Raw genomic sequence first — 19,357 nt, forward strand, 5'->3', positions numbered from 1 at the left:
TAAAAAATAGCAAGATTCCGGAATCTCAAGGAGTAGCAGCATTCCATGCTACCAATCCAGGGCAAGTAGTGGCTTCCCCCATGTTTTTCTCAATAGCAAACCTTGGACTTTTCTTCCAGGCATAAGTGGGCATGCCCAAGTTAAGCAGTTCAATGCTGATCTGCACTGGCATCCTAAACTAAACTAAAACTTAATTTTATAGACCGGGTCATCAACCAAAAGAAGCTCGACTTGGTTAACAGTAATCTAATGCATAATATGTAAACTTTATACAGTGGTACCTTGGATTACGAGCATAATCCGTTCCAGGAGCATACTCGTAATCCTAAATGCACGTATATCAAAGCAAGTTTCCCCATAAGAAGTAAGGGAAACTTGCTTTGATATGTTTCCCCCCCCCCCCACGAGGCCAGCAGCGCTGCTCCCCCCCCCCCCCACGAGAACCGGCATTGCTCCCCCCGAAGGCCCCCCACGAACCGGCACCCTCCCCCCCCCCCCGGCGTGATCCGGCACCCCCCCCCCCCCGCCGCCATCGGGCACCCCCCCCCCCGCCACGACCTGAGGTCCCCCCAACCCACCCGAACCCTCTTCTTACTTTTCTGTAGCCTCCGCAGCGGTACCGGCATCAGCATGTCCTGTGCATGCCGGTGCCTGAAGATGTGCTTCCTGTGCTGGGCCTGAGAGTTCACGTTCGACGTGAGCGTTCACGTTCGACGTGAACTCTCAGGCCCAGCACAGGAAGCACATCTTCAGGCACCGGCACCACGCACAGGACATGCTGGTGCCAGTGCCGCTGCGGAGGCTACAGAAAAGTAAGAAGAGGGTTCGGGTGGGTTGGGGGGACCTCAGGTCACGGCGGGGGGGGGGGGGGGGGTGCCGGTTCGCAGGGGGGGGCGCTCGCAAATCGAAGCGCGCTCGGTTTCCAAGGCGCCGATTTTACGAATGTTTTGCTCGTCTTGCAAAACACTCGCAAACCGGTGCACTCGTAAACCGAGGTACCACTGTATATTCAACCGACTGAGTTCAGTAGAAGGTTCTGTCTACAGAGAGTGATCAGTCTTTGTATACTACGCTCAGAGATATATGAATCTCAAAAAGAAGGCTAAGAAGCCACCTTTGCAATAAGAGTTCATCTTCCAGTCTGTTGAAACATTTTTGAAACTATTTATTGAATCAACATTAGATACATTGTTTCACCATGTCTGAGAGTGATCTAATACAGTGTTTTTCAACCTTTTTACACCTATGGACCGGCAGAAATAAAAGAATTATTCTGTGGACCGGTGGTTGAAGAACACTGGGTTAAGTCGTGGGCCAGACGCCGCCCGTCTCTACCCAATCTCCATCCCAGACCTCACCCCCAAAATAGTACTAATTGCAACTTGCACGTCCCATGCCCCATATGGAAGCCTTCCCTCTGACGTTGCAACGTCAGAGAGAAGGCTTCCGGTTCAGGCGCAGGATGCCCGTAGGAGCCACTGCCCGTGGCTTTGTACACTGAATCAGTTAGGAAGAGGGAGCTGGCTCGAAGATAACGCCCCATCGATCGCACCGTGGACCAGCAGTTGAAGAACACTGGGCTAAGTCGTGGCCAATACCCCACCCATCTCTACCCAATCTCCACCCCAGACCTCGCCTCCATAATAGTACTAATTGCACCTTGCACGTCCCGTGCCTCATCTGATGTTGCAACGTCAGAGAGAAGGCTTCCGGTTCAGGCACAGGATACCCGTAGGAGCCACTGCCCGTGGCTTTGTGCACTGAATCAGGAAGAGGGAGCTGGCTCAAAGATAACGCCGCATCGATCGCACCGTGGACTGGCGGTTGAAGAACACTGTTTTGGGCCTGATGCACATGCTGGCCCTGTGGACCGGCAAGAAATTTCTGTGGACCGGCACTGGTCTGTGGACCGGTGGTTGAAGAACACTGATCTAATATATACAAATCGCAATGACTGGAAGGTGGAACTCTTATTGCAAAGGTGGCTTCTTAGCCTTCTTTTTGAGTTTCATATCTCTGAGCTTAGTATACAAGGATTGATCACTCTCTGTAGACAGAACCTTCTACTGAACTCAGTCAGTTGAATATACAGTGTGCACTTTTCTGACTTCCTTTTTTATAACATTTGATCCTTGGGTTTCTAAGTAATACATAAACTTGACAAGGAAAAGTCGACTACAATAGTTAGTTTTCAAAATTTTTAGCAAAGAAAAAGGTGTTCAGAGCTTTCCGGACTAAAGCAAAAGAACCTAAACTTCTTAATGTAAATCATTCCAGAATTCGGTTAATTGAAAAGCAAAAGAATAACTAAATCTCTTAAAGGTTCTGTTTTTATCATTAAGAGAGTTTTAATTTTTGAGAACTTCTGGCAAGATGAGATCTATGAACATTCCCGTCTAAAGGGATCAAAGTGGCAAAAATGCCAAATAGGATCTTAAATGCAATTCAAATGTAATTCCTTGAGCAGAGGGGTTACGTGGTTGAATTTACTCTTACCAAAAATAAGCTTAGCCGCAGTATTTTATATTAGTTGAAGTCTCTGCAGACTAACCTTTGAAACCTGCAATGGATTCTTTGCACCGTCATACCAATATTGTATCAAGATTTACAAAGACTAGGGGACACTCAATGAAGTTACAGGGAAATACTTTTTAAAACCAATAGGAGGAAATATTTTTTTCACTCAAAGAACATGTTGCAGATAGCGTAACTGGTTTAAAAAAAAAAAGGTTTGGACAAGTTCCTGGAGGAAAAGTCCACAGTCAGTTATTCAGAAAGACATGGAGGGAACCACTGCTTGCCCTGGATCGGTGGCATGGAATGTTGCTACTATTTGAGGGTTTTCCAGGTGCTTCTGACCTGGATTGGCCAGTGTGGAAACAGGATAGATGCACCATTGGTATGTTCTTATGATATCATGGGTGCTCAGCTCATGGCATTAAGACACTTAATTTGGACACTGAGTTCTACAGCTGCCCCTTAGTGGAAACACTTTCCCCACTGAGAGCTTTCAACCAACTCAGACATAAATATGAAATGCCTGGCCATGGCCACCCCTCTCGGGTTTCACACCTCATCCCAGGGTTCTTGAATTAATATCAAGGCAAAGAAATCATTATCTGTTTGTGAACCTTCTGTTTTCTTCAGAGGTCCATTATCTCGTCGCTTTGGGCTCTGTACACAGAATGTTGGACATGAGCCAGGCAGAGAACAGGATTCACGCTCCGGCCCTCGCAGTCCCTTCTCATGAGGTTTATAGTATCGTGTAATTGTGGCTTAATAAATTATACACGCTGTGGGGAGATGATATGAGTCTCCATCCCAGGTGTGTGTATGCCTGTCTGTCTGCATATAACCTCCTGTGTTGTAGACAGTGGCCCTGGAATTCGCCTGATGGCACACCTGGGCGGTCACGACCTCCTACATTCCTCATTTTTCATACCGAGAGAAGCTTTTGAAACAGGAGCTGGCAATCAGGACCAACCCACCAGTTTGCTATTGTAGCAAAGGCTGGAAAACTTTTAGGCCCAAGAAACCACACTGGTGCCATGGTCCAGGTGAAGGTCAGTGGACCATGAAAAGGGTCTGCTGTACATTCTAGCCAGGAGGAAGCCCATTGGCACTTCCAGCCACATACTTCCTGCAGGCCGAGACCTAACGACTATCATTTGCTCACCTCTGACCTAGGAATCGGTGCCCTCTAGATTTAACACATTGAAGCAGTGGTTCTCAGCAAGGGATGCCAAGAAGTCTGGTTAAAAGAAACACATACTTTCTGAGTTCTGAGCGAGCTCCCGGGTCCCAGCACCATCAGATAACATTTATTTGCTTGGGTGGCTGAATCTTTCTGCTTTTCAACAGAGAAACTATCTAACTTCTGGGCCGCCAGTGTCTCAGCAAGGTTTGTTGGTAACAAAAAAAGAGGAACAGAGAAGGTTTACGGTTAATGGGGGGGGGGGGGGAGGGGGGAAGGGGGGAGAAAGATCACAAAAGCTCACATCTGAGCTTGTCCTTCCTGCACTGCTGAAGTTGCTCTTCATCCAACTTCTCCCCGAGTGGCCTGAAGTAAGACATGATGGTCAGGAACTCCTCGAAATTGATCTCCTCAGCATAGCCACCAGCTGCTGTCCGCAGGTTCCTTGGGGACAAAATAGGAGAAAATGTAAGATGCCACCATTTCACCTCGACATTCTTCATATAGTCTTGTTCACAAGAGGGCAAAGATTTATGGCAGCCATTGCAGTAGCTGGTCTGCACAGGACGTCCCTTCACCAAATAATCTACGAGTTGTGCTGAGCCTCAGCCTGTGTCAGGGACTTCATGGAATTTAGCAGTGAAGCAAATGCAAGACCCCGACAAGAAACTGAGCACGTTAAAAGCGGTTTGGGCCAGATCCCATTGCCAGCCAACTCGGGTCTGTGACACTCACATGGCAGCTTCCTGCACATGTCCCATCACCCCCTCCCCCTCCCCTCATTCACTACATCATTTATAAGGGAGCCAATTAATAATTCAGTCAGTTTTTCCATTGTACCTGTTATTTAGGTAAAAGAAGATATTACATGTCATAAAATGCTAATCAATCCATCATGCAGATAGAAAATGCTGTCTAAATTCTCATGTACATTCTTTCACTCTTGTGTTATTTAAAGCTGACTCCTCTCAGTTGCTTCACTTGCTCTGTCTTCAGGGCCAGCTCAACCTATGGATCAGGTGAGGTCCTGGCGCCAAAATACCAGTCCTTTCTATCTTCAGACTGCTAGAAGGTTAGATGCCGTACTGGGAGTCTGGCAACCTTTATCATCAGTGCCCTAAGCCAGTGCCTCACCTGCAGGAGAGGGAAGACTTGAGAGAGGGACAGAGCCATTGGATCACAGGTTGGGGAACGGAGGGAAAGAAAGAGATATTACATTCAGGAAAGGGGGGTGGGGGCGTCAATACAAAAGTTAACTCAGGACACTACAGTTTTCTGAGCCTGTCTGTTCTCACTGTGAACACCAGATGCCATTCCTGGTCTTTCATTATGACTTCCTTCTTTATATATGTTTGTTATTTATTAGAGAATGACATGGGGACAAATTTTTCACCGTCACCTCAGGAACTCAGTTTCCCTGTCCCGTCCCTGCCCCATTCCTGTAAGCTCTGCCTTAACTGCACAAGCCTCGAACACTTAAGATTTTAAAGGGTTTCAGGCTTGTGCAGATGAGGACAGAGCTTGCAGGGACGGTGAAGGATCCCTAGCTAGCTGACATAGCTGGGTCACGGTGTATATGAAAAACTCCATCTTAGATCAGTGGGTAGTAAAACTAAAAACAGCAACCTGTGACTCCATTTTACTGCTCTGAGAAATCACGTATGCATGCAGGCCTGTACTATGTATCTGTCTTAGTGCCTGGTACAGCCAGGAGGCAGAGGAATGTAGATGCTAGTTAGCCTAAGATGTGTAGATTATAGGATGGATTTATGGTTTTGTTTTTCTCTTTGCTCCTACCTTTTGGTCAGAACTGGTCAAACTGGTTCGGACTGGTTAGGATCCTATATAATCTTTGTGTTTGAAATTCTCAGGGTCTTCTGTTTATGCAGCCAGTTCTGCTCAGAAGTCCAGCATATGCTTGTTTAATAAAAGCCTTTTTAAATCTCTTCAGTCTCTGGCTCAAGTCTCTGCACTACTAACGGAGGTCCTTATCCTAAAAGGTACCTTCATTTGGCGCAGCCGAACAGGGACTTGATCTACAGACTTGAGCCTGTTTGGCACGATCGTCTCCCTCGGAGGATTTCAAACCTTGCCTCCTACGAGACCCGTAATAGCCGGCATTAACCTGGTGGTTGACCAGGAACGGTTTTCTCGTCGAAGACAACGGATTGCACCTCGAGAAGGAACGAATCGGTGGAGATTTCTGGCTCCTGGTTTTGTTGTGCCGGTACCGGACCTGTCTTGGTAAGTGAGAAGTTGATTCCTTCTCTATCCTGTCTCTATCTCTTCTGTCTAGTAACTTCTTAATCAGTTGTGAAGCACAGAGAGGTATATAGGATTCTGGTTTCTGGAAATTGGAACTTTTGTTGGGTGCATATATAGATTGTATAATATGGGTCAGAACACCATCGAGCCCCTTCAGATCATGCTTAAATATTTTACAACTGCCTTTTCTGGCGATTATGGCGACCCTAAGATTTTTTATTGTTTTCTTCATCCTTATTTTTATTGTTGTCAAAGGCTTAGTATTTGGAATATAATCAACTTTTTGTCATACTTGTCAAATTAAAAAAAAAAAAAAAAACAAAAGCTCTGGGGACACCTGACAAGACACAGAGAACGAGAAATTGGTGATGTTGAGAAATTACCCGGGGAGATGGAAATAGCATTTAGGTTGGAAACCTGGGAAAAGTTGGTAAAGCAAGCCAGCATGATTGTTTTGCCGAAAGTTGCAGACAGGATAGTGTAAGTTGCTTAACAGGGTAAAATGCATGTGGATCAAGACAGAATTAAGAATGTGAGTTCGCACTGATGAACGAGAATAAGGACTGTGATTTTAGATATATGTTGCGTGCAGTGGATTTGTTACAGACAGTGAGTAATTTAAAGAAAGTTGAGCCAGATAGTTTACGTGTTCTCGCAGTTGTCAAAGTGGTGTCTGCTGGTAATAAAAAAAGAAAAAAAAAAAAGCAACCGTTTGTCAGACATGTGGGATTTGTGTTTGGCACATCCCTGCCTTTGTATCCCAGTGTTGGGGGATTTAAAGTACAAGACTAACAATGATAGAGGTTAAGTATCCATATTTTTCTGAAAATTGAAATATTTGCTAAACATGGGCTTGATGATTCAAGTTCAAGTTTCAAGTTTTATTATTATTTGATGAATCGCCTATACAAACATTCTAAGCACTGAACAATTAAAAAAAAAAAAAAAAAAAAAAAAAAACACATTTTAGAGGACAAACAATTTTAAGACACAAGTACAAAGTTAAATAACAAAGTTTTTAAGAGTTTTATAAAAGAGATAAGATCTTTTTCTTTTCTGATGTAAAGTGGCAGTGCATTCCACGTTTGTGGCGCTGTAACAGAAAACATGTCATTTCTTCTTGTACCCATAATTTTTAAGGAAGGGACAGTTAATAAGTCTTGTGATGATGATCGTAGAGAACGAGGGGCATAATAAGGAATGATCATTCTAGACATGAATTGAGGCTCATTGAAAGCTAGAACTTTAAAAACCAAGAATAATATCTTAAAAGTAATTCGGTGGCTAATAGGTAGCCAATGGGACTTAATCAATAGCGGTGTAATGTGGTCAACTTTTTATTTTTTATTTTTTTCCCTTTATTACATTACATTACATTACATTAGGGATTTCTATTCCGCCATTACCTTGCGGTTCAAGGCGGATTACAAAAGGTTAATTAAAAAAAGTAGAGTTACAATGATTAGCTAGAGAGGTAAGTTGTAGATCTTATAAACATTTAACGTGTTGTTGTGGGTGAGGTGGTTTGTAAAAGAATTAAAAGGTGGTCGTAGTGGAGGTTCTTTTGTTATTATTAGTGCGGTAATGGGTAGGTCTAATGTCAGTTTTAGAGTTGCTAAGAGGTCGTGATGTTATTGCTGCTTCAGGAATTTCTTGAAAAGTATGGTTTTTATTTCCTTTCTGAACGTCCTATAGTCTGGGGTGGTCATCAGAAGGTTGGAGATCTGGTTGTCCAGTCTTGCGGCTCGAGTGGCTAGGAGGCCGTCGTGTAGTTTTGTTCTTTTGACTTCCTTGATTGGGGGGGGGTATGAATGGGGAGTGCGTTTTTCTGTGTCTGGTACTAGGTGCTTGGATGAGGCGATTGTTCAAGTATGATGGGCTGTCTCCGTGTAGGGTTTTAAATAATATGCAGTAGAATTTGAATTGGATTCTTTCTTGGATTTATGAATGTGTTTTATTGATAACGGATGGATTGAGATTACTTCTTTTGTGCTAACAGTCTCCCTTGCTTTCCCGTATTGTGTCTTTATCCTGGTGTTCTTTATGAATTCTTTCTTCCCATGCATGTTTGTATAAAGTGTTATTATCAATCTGATTCTAAATACAATTGGAAACAGAAATACCTTTAAAATAAACTTGGTAGCTCAAACTCCAGAGGAAGGGGGTAGTTATTATGTAAGGACAGTGCAGAGTAAAGTAGCTACATCTAGTCTGCAGCAGTGCCCACTCCTCAGAGTGTAGCGGGACCCAGGTGGCAGACAAGGGTTCCAGGTCTGCCTGCAGGGAACATGGCTAAGTGACCTCAGGGGTGGTGTCACGTTAAAATGTCTCTTCTTTGTCTTCGCAGTCATACATACAGAGCTGTTCTGGACCTGTTACAATGAGCCTTTTTCTACCCAGAGAAGGAGGACAATGTTCTGCTTTCAGTAACCTTGAAATGACCTTGCACTTAACATTTAACATGTTTCTTTTTTTCCCCTTTGAATTGACATTGCCATACTTCAGAATACCTCTATATTTAACATTGTACACTGTATCTTACTTTACCTAGTAAGTTTTGCTTATTTTTCAAGATTGAAGCACACCCTAGCAGTTGCGTCCCTGTCTGCCTTATGAATGTAATTGGCAGGGCACCAAGCCAGAGTGATCACATTCTTACGTTTTCTCTTTCGGATGTTCCAATAACCATTAATAGATGCCTTTTATGATTATGTGATTATTATGCCATGTGTTATATCGCACTTTACTTTGCCACTGTGTGCACACAATTATGATTCGTGCTATGATGGACGTTTGTTTTTGTATAACTGTGCATTTCTCTGCAGATCTAAGTTCAGCTCTGAATCCTTGCCAGCTGGAAGAAAAGTTTCACGCCTTTTCTGTTTTCTATGTTTGTTTATGCCCTGTAATCTTTGTGTTGTCTATCTGTTTGGTTTGTGGGGTACCCCGGGGAAACCAACTATACCATTGGCCATTTTTGGAGATTTTTTCTCTCCCTTTTTGCATTTTTTGTTTTTTTTCCTATCTAAATTGCCTTTCTAGCTGTTCACGCCCACGCTGTCCTCTGGCGCCAGCGTTCCTTCCTCACCTCCTCTGGATCCCCTATCCAACACCACCAACTCATCCTGGACCTTTTGGATGCTATCCTGCTACCCTCCAAAGTTTCTATCATGCACTGCCGGGCCCACCGTCGCCTCCGTGATTTCATCAGCCGCGGTAATGCCTTGGCTGACCGCTCGGCTCGCCAGGCGGCCCTCCAAGGTCCGCCCACACCCCCTCTTCTGTTATCCCTTTCCTCCCCTCAACCTTTCCTTCATTCCCTTTCCCCCCAGTACACTGACCCCGAGCGCAAGTGGGCCACGCAGCAACCTGGCCATTGCACCCTCCCATCCGGATGGATTACTATACCCTCCTGTATGTTCCACAACTCCTGGCCCTCACTGTTGTCCAACGTGCACACGATTTTTCTCATGCCGGTAACCCAGCCCTCCGCACTCTTCTCCGACAGAATTTCTATATCCCGAATCTCTCTCAACTCATCTCCCATGTTCTGCTCCGCTGTGTCATTTGCCTCCGACACAACCCCTCTTCTGTCAGACCCTCCGTTCTTGGTCACCAGCCTATCGGTTCACACCCCATGCAAGTCCTCTCTACAGATTTTACCCACTTGCCCCCCTCCCATGGGTTCCGTTACCTCCTGGTTTTCATTGATTCCCACACTGGGTGGCCAGAGGCCTACCCAGTGTGCACAGAGAAAAGTAGGGAAATAGTAAAGGTTTTACTCCATGACATCATCCCTCGCTATGGCCTGCCCCTAGTGATTGGCAGCGATAATGGCCCCGCCTACATATCACAAGTCACACAAGCTGTCTCTCGGGCTCTGCAAATCACCTGGAAATTACATACGGCCTATCACCCCCAGAGCTCTGGCCAAGTTGAACGCATCAATAGAACTATTAAAACCCTCCTCGGCAAAGCGGCAGAAGAAAGCCGCCTGCCATGGCCCAAACTGATCCCTTCTGTTCTATTTTGCATCCGCTGTACCCCAGGTAAACGCAATCAGTTGTCCCCATTTGAACCGCTGAAACCCCTTTGGACAGGGCCTTTCACTGTCTTACTTGCTTCTCCCACAGCTGTCAAATTGTCCCGCCACGAGTCTTGGATTCACTACAGCCGTGTGAAGCCTGCTGCTGAGTATATTTGTGAAAAAGGGCCTACTGACCTTCAACTGAAAATCACGCGGCTGCCCCACACTCTGGAAGAGTAATCACGCACGTCTGATCCAGAGATCTGTCAAGATATTTAATATGAACTCTGTTGTGTATATACTGCTTGTGATTTGCGTCTTGCCAACATTGTCCATGTCCCCTACCCCTCCCACGCCTGGGTGTGCCCCTTGTGTGGCACTAGTGGACAATGGGGGCAAAACGGAAAATGTTATTAGATTTCAAACTAATTATGAGTGTAAGGGTCAACTAGTGACCCCTGTATGTATATATAACAAGGTTGAATATTCTATATGTAATAATGGAGACTCACAGATCTGTTTCGACCCCAAAGCAACTAATAGGGATACTTGGATAGAGGTCAGGTCAGTCTGGGATCAGGGCCCCCTGATTCAACAAACCCTGGTCACTAATCCCTATGTCCCGGCCTCAGTCCTCTTTGATGCTTGCCATGCCATGGACCAAAACCCCACCTTCCTTGGACGTTGTGGTGCCCTAGCATGGAGGAGGGAATATATGCACAATGATAAATACATGTGCCTGGCGGGACAGAAGCCGTCCCACTGTGAAGGTTCTTCCGAACACTACTACTGTAACTACTGGAGATGTGTATCCTGGGCTACTTGGGGTATGACCCGACTGCCTACCACCCGAGCCATATTATCCAAAATGGGTGACTACCTCTGACTGTGGCCTCCAGAACTGTAACCCACTTAACTTCACTATCCTACAGCCGTTTAAATGGAACCTCGATGATAGCCTCCGGAAAGCTCGCTATCTTGTGGGCCTACAGATATATGGTAAGGGCACAGACCCTGGTACTGTCTTACACATCAAACTCGTTGAGAGACACCGGATCCCTGAACAACACAGCATTGTGTTTCCCGACTTTTATGAACATATGAAACTTGACCAACAAGACTTTGTGCCCTCTGCCACCACCCGCAACCTTTTCATACAGTTCGCTGAAACCATAGGAGCCACCTTAAATCTGACAAACTGTTATGTCTGCAGGGGCACCCAGCTGGCCCCTGAAAAACTCCATTCTGGCAAAACACTGCATACAGCGTCTCGGACCATCCTTTACCACTCGTGTTGGACACCTGCAGTGCCAATCCTTATGGACTAAAAACAGTACCTCTCAGCCCGGATGGACTTATTGGACCGGAGATCCTAAGTTAAAAATACCCAGACGATGGAATACTACTGGCAATGCTACCACATTAAATGTCTACCTCAACCTGCCTGCTTCTGCCCCTTGGGCTGCACCGGAAGGATACTACTGGATCTGTGGGAAAATGGCATACCCCACTCTACCCTCAAATTGGACTGGCACTTGTGTTCCGGGCACTATCAAACCAGCCTTCTTCCTCCTCCCGTTATCCGAAGGAGAACATCTGGCTGTCCCAGTATTCGATCAACGGGCCCGTCCTGAAAGAAGTTTGGAAATCGGTAAATGGGATGACACTTGGCCCCCGGAGCGCATCATTGCTGTCTACGGTCCTGCTACTTGGGCTGATGATGGTATGTTTGGGTACCGGACCCCAATCTACATGCTTAACCGCCTCATACGACTGCAGGCGGTTTTAGAAGTTATCACCAATGAAACAGCTAGGGCCCTGGGAGCCTTGGCCAAAGCGAACACTATGATGCGTACCGCCATCTATCAGAACCGACTGGCCTTAGACTATCTATTGGCCGCTGAAGGAGGGGTATGTGGCAAATTCAATCTTTCCAACTGCTGTCTACAACTGGATGATGAAGGATTTGTGGTTGAAGAGGTCATAGACAAGATTACCAGATTAGCTCACGTTCCTGTCCAGACTTGGAAGGGTTTTTCTGCTGATATGTTTGGACTCAACTCACTGACTGATTGGGCCTCCAAACCGGGACTCTTTAAAGCCCTCACCATAATTTTCCTGGTATTCTCTGTCATACTTTGTGTTCTTCCTTGCCTGTTACCATGTTTATTGAAAACCCTTAACCGTACTATTAGGACTACGATTGACAAAAGTACCACCGCTCTAGTCCTGGCCCTTTCCTCCTATCACCCAGTCCCCACCTCTGATACAGATGGCCCTGACCTCCCGTAACCCAGCTAGTCAGCTAGCCTACAGAAGAAAAGTTGGGAATGAAGGATCCCTAGCTAGCTGACATAGCTGGGTCACGGTGTATATGAAAAACTCCATCTTAGATCAGTGGGTAGTAAAACTAAAAACAGCAACCTGTGACTCCATTTTACTGCTCTGAGAAATCACGTATGCATGCAGGCCTGTACTATGTATCTGTCTTAGTGCCTGGTACAGCCAGGAGGCAGAGGAATGTAGATGCTAGTTAGCCTAAGATGTGTAGATTATAGGATGGATTTATGGTTTTGTTTTTCTCTTTGCTCCTACCTTTTGGTCAGAACTGGTCAAACTGGTTCGGACTGGTTAGGATCCTATATAATCTTTGTGTTTGAAATTCTCAGGGTCTTCTGTTTATGCAGCCAGTTCTGCTCAGAAGTCCAGCATATGCTTGTTTAATAAAAGCCTTTTTAAATCTCTTCAGTCTCTGGCTCAAGTCTCTGCACTACTAACGGAGGTCCTTATCCTAAAAGGTACCTTGGGTGTCATTGAAGACAATACGATGAAACCTTCTGTCAAAAAAACAAACAGGATGCTAGGAATTATTAAAAAAGGGATGGTTAACAAGACTAATGTTATAATGTCCCTGTATCACTCCATGGTGCGACCTCATCTGGAGTATTGCGTTCAATTCTGGTCTCCTTATCTCAAGAAAGATATAGCGGAGCTAGAAAAGATTCAAAGAAGAGCGACCAGGATGGTAAAGGGGATGGAACTCCTCTCGTATGAGGAAAGACTAAAACAGTTAGGGCTCTTCAGCTTGGAAAAGAGACGGCTGAGGGGAGATAGGATTGAACCAGAATGTACGCAGGTGAAGCTGGTCTTGGTTAGGGCACTTGTCTTTGACCTGGGGGCCGCCAAGTGAGCGGACTGTTGGGCGCAATTGACCACTGGTCTGACCCAGCAGCAGCAATTCTTATGTCTACAAAATCCTGAGTGGAGCAGAACGGGTACAAGTGGATCGATTTTTCACTCTGTCCAAAATGACAAAGACTAGGGGACACTCGATGAAATTACAGGGAAATACTTTTAAAACCAATAGGAGGAAATTTTTTTCACCCAGGGAATAGTTAAGCTCCGGAACTCATTGCCAGAAGTTGTGGTAAGAGAAGATATCGTAGCTGGTTTTAAGAAAGGTTTGGACAGTTTCCTGGAGGGAAAGTCCTTAGTCTGTTTTTGAGACACACAGGGGGGAAGCCACTGCTTGCCCTGGATCGGTAGCATGGAATGTTGCTACTCCTTGGGTTTTGGCCAGGTACAAGTGACCTGGATTGGCCACCGTGAGAACGGGCTACTGGGCTTGCTGGACAATTGGTCTTACCCATTAAAGCTATTCTTATGTGAGCCAAGTAGAGGACAATCAACATGACTGCTGAGGTTAGCTCTGAGGCAGTGTGGAATGAGGTATTATGACATCACAATCTCAGCTCTGGAATGTTGCTCTCTTTGGACTTCCGGAACCTTGATTACTCCTTGAGATACTGGAATGTTGCTACTCTTTGGGATTCTAGAATCTTGTTGTTGTTTGGGGTTCCGGAATCTTTTGTTACTCTTTGGGATTCTGGAATGTTGCTACTCCTTGGGTTTTGGCCAGGTACAAGTGACTTGGATTGGCCACCGTGAGAACGGGCTACTGGGCTTGATGGACCCAGTAAGGCTATTCTTAGGTTCTTAAAATGAGTCCCCGTGTCATTCTCTATTATTTATTAAGACAGATTTCTGCCTGTCTTTCTCAACTTTGTACAACAGAACCAATAGTTCAGGATGACCCAGAAAACTTTGGGAAAGTGGGGATGAAGGATACCTTAGTAACCCCCCCTCTACCTCAGTTGATCTGATTCGTGTATGTATATTTTACTATCATGTTATATAGTTAATATATTTTGCTTTATTCTTTAAACCATATTTCCTCCAGACTTCCATCTGCTTTGCTTATTAATGTCTAAATTGTACCTAATCCAGGCCCTTTGCTGCTTAAGGAAAGTTAAATATTAAAAAAAAACATCTGTTCAGATGCCAAAAACATAGAACAATGCCACTTTCAAACCTCTCAGAAACAAATACCAGCTCCTCCACTTGCAAAAGTGGCACAGAGATGAAATGACTTCCCTGGACCACAAAGGAACTGCAGCCTTGAGATACTAATATAAACGACTGGGTTAGGTCAAAAAAGCCTAGTTCCAAAAAAACGGAATCACAAATAAACAGATAGAGGAACCAGTTCAAAAAATACTTTCCACTTTCAACGGTGCTCAGAATCCAAGATGGAATGTAAGAACTCAGAGTGGGGGATTAACCCCTACCAGAACTCTTGTGGTATCTATCATTGCACCATGACTGCTGTGAAAAGTTGTTTTGAAACATTGAATAAAATAAGTGATACTTTGTAACTTGCACACTTTCAAATTGCTTATAATGTATGAATGGTTCAAAGGTTAAGTAACTTAGCTGAAGATTGCTGCTAGCGTTAGTTTGGCTGGGTCCTGACGCGTTTCGCCTTACTGGCTTCCTCAGAGAACCCGCATACAATCTTGCATATTGTTATTTATCCTAAGAAAGACAGAAAAGTATGGTACATGTAAAAATGGGTATAAAAAACTCAAATTCATACCAAACTCTCGGCGCAGGAGGCAATGTACCTGGTTTGAAATCAGTCAAATTTGGCTCAAACTTGGCTTTGGAAGCATGAACAGAGCTGGATCTTTCACTGGCAGACAGTGACTCCTTTGGGACTGAATAAAGAAGTGGAGTGGTGGGCGTTTCTCCACTAGTTGATTGACATCTCTTCTCAAGCATAAATATCGGGTGCTCAGCTGAGCGCTCATGTGACAGGAAAAGAAAATTTGACTGATTTCAAACCAGGTACATTGCCTCCTGCGCCGAGAGTTTGGTATGAATTTGAGTTTTTTATACCCATTTTTACATGTACCATACTTTTCTGTCTTTCTTAGGATAAATAACAATATGCAAGATTGTATGCGGGTTCTCTGAGGAAGCCAGTAAGGCGAAACGCGTCAGGACCCAGCCAAACTAACGCTAGCAGCAATCTTCAGCTAAGTTACTTAACCTTTGAACCATTCATACATTATAAGCAATTTGAAAGTGTGCAAGTTACAAAGTATCACTTATTTTATTCAATGTTTCAAAACAACTTTTCACAGCAGTCATGGTGCAATGATAGATACCACAAGAGTTCTGGTAGGGGTTAATCCCCCACTCTGAGTTCTTACATTCCATCTTGGATTCTGAGCACCGTTGAAAGTGGAAAGTATTTTTTGAACTGGTTCCTCTATCTGTTTATTTGTGGGGCCTTGAGATACTAAACATCTCCCAATTGTCTCTAAACCTCAGCTCCTAACTTTTTCCTAACTCATCCAAACTTTACAGTAGCATAATAGAGACCTGTACAGTCCATGCAGTCTACCGATTAAGGTAATGCAGACTTGATCTGGATTTAGCCTTGCCATTTTCAGGGCACAGACCCTAGAAGTCTGCCCAGCTCTAGCCTGGTTCTCCAGCTACAGTCAAGGCACAGAGCACAGAAATCTGCTCGGCACAAGCCTATCTGACCAGCCACAACCAGGGCACAGACCGTAGAAGGCTGCCCATCACTGGCTTTGCTTCTCAGTTGCTGGAGTGGGGTAGAATAAAACATACAGCTAAGTCATAAGATACAACATAAAACACACAGAAGATGACACAGAAACATGACGGCAGATAAAGGCCAAATGGCCCAAGAAAGTTACCCAACAAGAAAGAAATCCTTGATAGACTCCAAGCACATTTTAAACTGCAGGACTCCAGGTGAACATCTGAACGTCCGAGCTGCTACCACCACAGCCAGCGCTAAAAACCGTGATACAGTTTTGTAAAAGGGGGGGTTAAAGTCCTTACTCCAGCTACCTTATCACTAACTCATAATATCCTTAACTGAAGTCCTTCTCCAACTATTTCATCACTAACTTGTATTGTATATGTAAACTTGAAAACCCATTGTGGGCTGTTTTGGGAGGATGGGCTAGAAAATTCAATAAATATGTGGAGGGGCATAACACTGCACAACAATTTTTTGGTTAAGTCTTGATTCCTGAAAAGTTTTTGGTGATTATGACAGGTACCAACTTGGTATGCTCAAATATGGTTTTGGTTTTACTGCATCACGTAAGAACTATGAGAAATAGACATTTTTATGTTTACTGGCAATAAAATATATAGTCAAGTTTACGTTTCGCACAAGCGACTAAATGAAACAGAATTAAAAGTGTTTTGCTCCCGAGTTTCTTTTATATTCAGTGTCTGGTGCATCACGTTGTAGCATCCAACAATAGTCGGCAAGCATTGACGGATTCCAATTGCCCTGGTATCGTTTCTCCATCGTAGCTATGTCTTGATGAAACCTTTCACCGTGCTCGTCACTCACAGCACCGAGATTTGCGGGGAAGAAGTCCAAGTGTGAATGGAGGAAATGAATCTTGAGTGACATATTGCACTTCATTCTCTTGTATGCTTTGAGAAGTTTGTCTACCAGCTGAATGTAGTTTGGGGCTCTGTAATTGCCCAGAAAATTGTCAACAACGTCTTTCAAGGCTTTCCAGCCAATTTTTTCCGGCCCAACTAACAGATCTTCAAATCGCTTGTCACTCATAACATGTCTGATCTGGGGGCCAACAAAAATACCCTCTTTGATCTTGGCATCAGTTATTCTTGGGAACATCTGTCTTAAATAACAAAAACCTTCCCCTTCCTTGTTCATTGCTTTCACAAAATTCTTCATGAGTCCCAGTTTAATGTGAAGAGGAGGCAAAAATATCTTTGTCGGGTCAACAAGCGATTCATGTGCTACATTTTTCTGTCCTGGAACTAACTTTTTACGGAGTGGCCAGTTCTTTCTAGAATAGTGCGACTCTCTGTCTCGGCTGTCCCATTCGCAGATGAAACAGCAGTACTTTGTATAGCCAAGCTGCAGTCCTAGTAACAGAGCAACGACTTTGAGGTCTCCACAGATATTCCAGTTATACCTGGTATACTGGACATACTTTAGTAACATTTCCATATTCTCATATGTTTCTTTCATATGTGCTGCATAGCCAACAGGTACTGAAGGATAAACGTTGCCATTGTGCAACAGAACAGCTTTCAGGCTTAACATTGACGAATCAATGAAAAGACGCCACTCTTCCGGGTTGTGATCACAACCAAAGACCGAGAACAATCCTTCAATGTCACAACAGAAACAGAGACTGTCGACTTGTGCAAAAAATTTGGTTATATCATGATGCCGGTCTCGAAACACAGAAATTTTCGTACCTGGTGATAGCAAACACCATTCCTGCAGTCTCGAACCTAGCAGCTCAGCTTTTGCTTTTGACAGACCCAAATCTCTGACCAAATCGTTCAATTCGGACTGTGTTATCAGATGTGGATCGCCTGATGAGGATGGTTCAAAATCCGGGTCAATGTCACTGTTAGAACCCTGCACTGCAGTTTCTTCATCTGGTTCGTCTAAGGTCCAATCCTCTGGTGGTTTCGGAACTGGAAGACTGTCATCATGTGGCATGGGTCTCATTGCTGAAGGCAGATTAGGATATTCAATTGACTTCTTGTTTTTGGCAGAGAAACCAGACACATTAGTCAAACAGAAATAACAGTCCGTCACATGGTCTTTCTGTTCTCGCCATATCATCGGAACAGCAAATGGCATCGTCTTTCGAGTACCTCTGAGCCAGGCTCTCAGACTAACAGCACATGTCGCACAGCAAATGTGAGGCGCCCATTGCTTGTCTTGATCACCTATTTTGCAGCCAAAATACAGATGATAGGCTTTCTTTACAAGGGCAGTCATCGAACGTCTCTGAGGCGTAAGTGTATATTCCCCACAGATATAGCAGAATGTGTCGCGGCTGTTACGACACCGACGAGACATATTGCCCGACACCAAAACGTCTATAGCATCAAGCTTACTTACTGTTATATTGCTACAGCTACTATACTACTATACTTTACTATACTGATACTATATACACACACGGACTATCTATATTAACCAAATGAGCAGGATCGGTGTATGGAAGCCACCATTATAGCATGGTGAGACAGCGCAAGCTCGTTCAGACCTGCCCAGACATGCCCAGGATGTCATCTTCCATAAAACAGCTTCCAACCTGGCTAGATTTTATGCATGGACATACCCAGGCGGCACAAACCGTTGTTGATAAGACACTTATGGGAGAAAAAATTGTTTGCATCCAAATATAAGAAAAAATCACGACAAAATTGAAGATTTCTCTGAAATGGTACGTGATGGGTAATTTTTGATGTAATATTCATGATCAGCACCCAAAATTCTATAAGAAACACCCAGCAGTGTTCAGGAAGCAAAAACTTTGTTGTGCAGTGTAATCAAAAGAAACGTCTACATCCGATTCGGACGTATGGCACTAGACACCCAAAGTCGGGCAGTGGAAAAATGTCCATTTTCAAAAATACGTGTATCTGGACGTTCAGGCCATTGATCGTCCCGACCACCAGTACGTCTGTTCGTCAAAGTCCCAAACGCCCAGAACAAGACCATTTGGACATGGGAGGGGCCAGCATTGTGATGGACTGGCCACCCAGACAGTGGGGCACTGCTGCGAACTTCACAAAAAGGGTGCCAAATAAACATCTCACCAGAACTCCCCCCCCCCCCACCCCCAAACCCACTATACCCACCTGTCTGCAACTCCAATAGCCCTTATGGCTGCAGGTGGCATCTATATGGCAGTATAGTAGGGTTTGGGGGTATTTTGGTGGGCGCACATGTTCCACCATAAATGTAGTGGTTATGGGTCTGGGTCCTACTTAAGACACCTGTGGGCAGCTCTACTAGGCTTTCCTATAGCAGGTGCTGATGTTCCGGAGACAGGTATGTACATTTTTATTCTGATCTTTGTGGGGGTGTGAGGGGGTCAGTGAACACGGGGGGAGTGTGTGTATGGGGGGGGGGCCTTTATGTTGTCTCTGCAGTGGTTATCTGGTCATTTTGGATCCATTTTTGGTACTTATAC

The 19,357-nt window shown here is 44.6% G+C and overlaps 1 protein-coding gene across 1 annotated transcript in view; it reads right to left on the reverse strand.

Annotated features, from left to right (window-relative positions):
• Positions 1-19,357, reverse strand: part of TESC (tescalcin) — a 130,112-nt gene that overhangs the window by 20,129 nt on the left and 90,626 nt on the right. Inside the window, 1 exon segment of the mRNA XM_033957209.1 lies at positions 3,999-4,138. Coding sequence (XP_033813100.1) covers positions 3,999-4,138 — 140 coding nt within the window.

This window comes from Geotrypetes seraphini, chromosome 8 (assembly GCF_902459505.1).
Source record: "Geotrypetes seraphini chromosome 8, aGeoSer1.1, whole genome shotgun sequence".
NCBI lineage: Eukaryota > Metazoa > Chordata > Amphibia > Gymnophiona > Dermophiidae > Geotrypetes > Geotrypetes seraphini.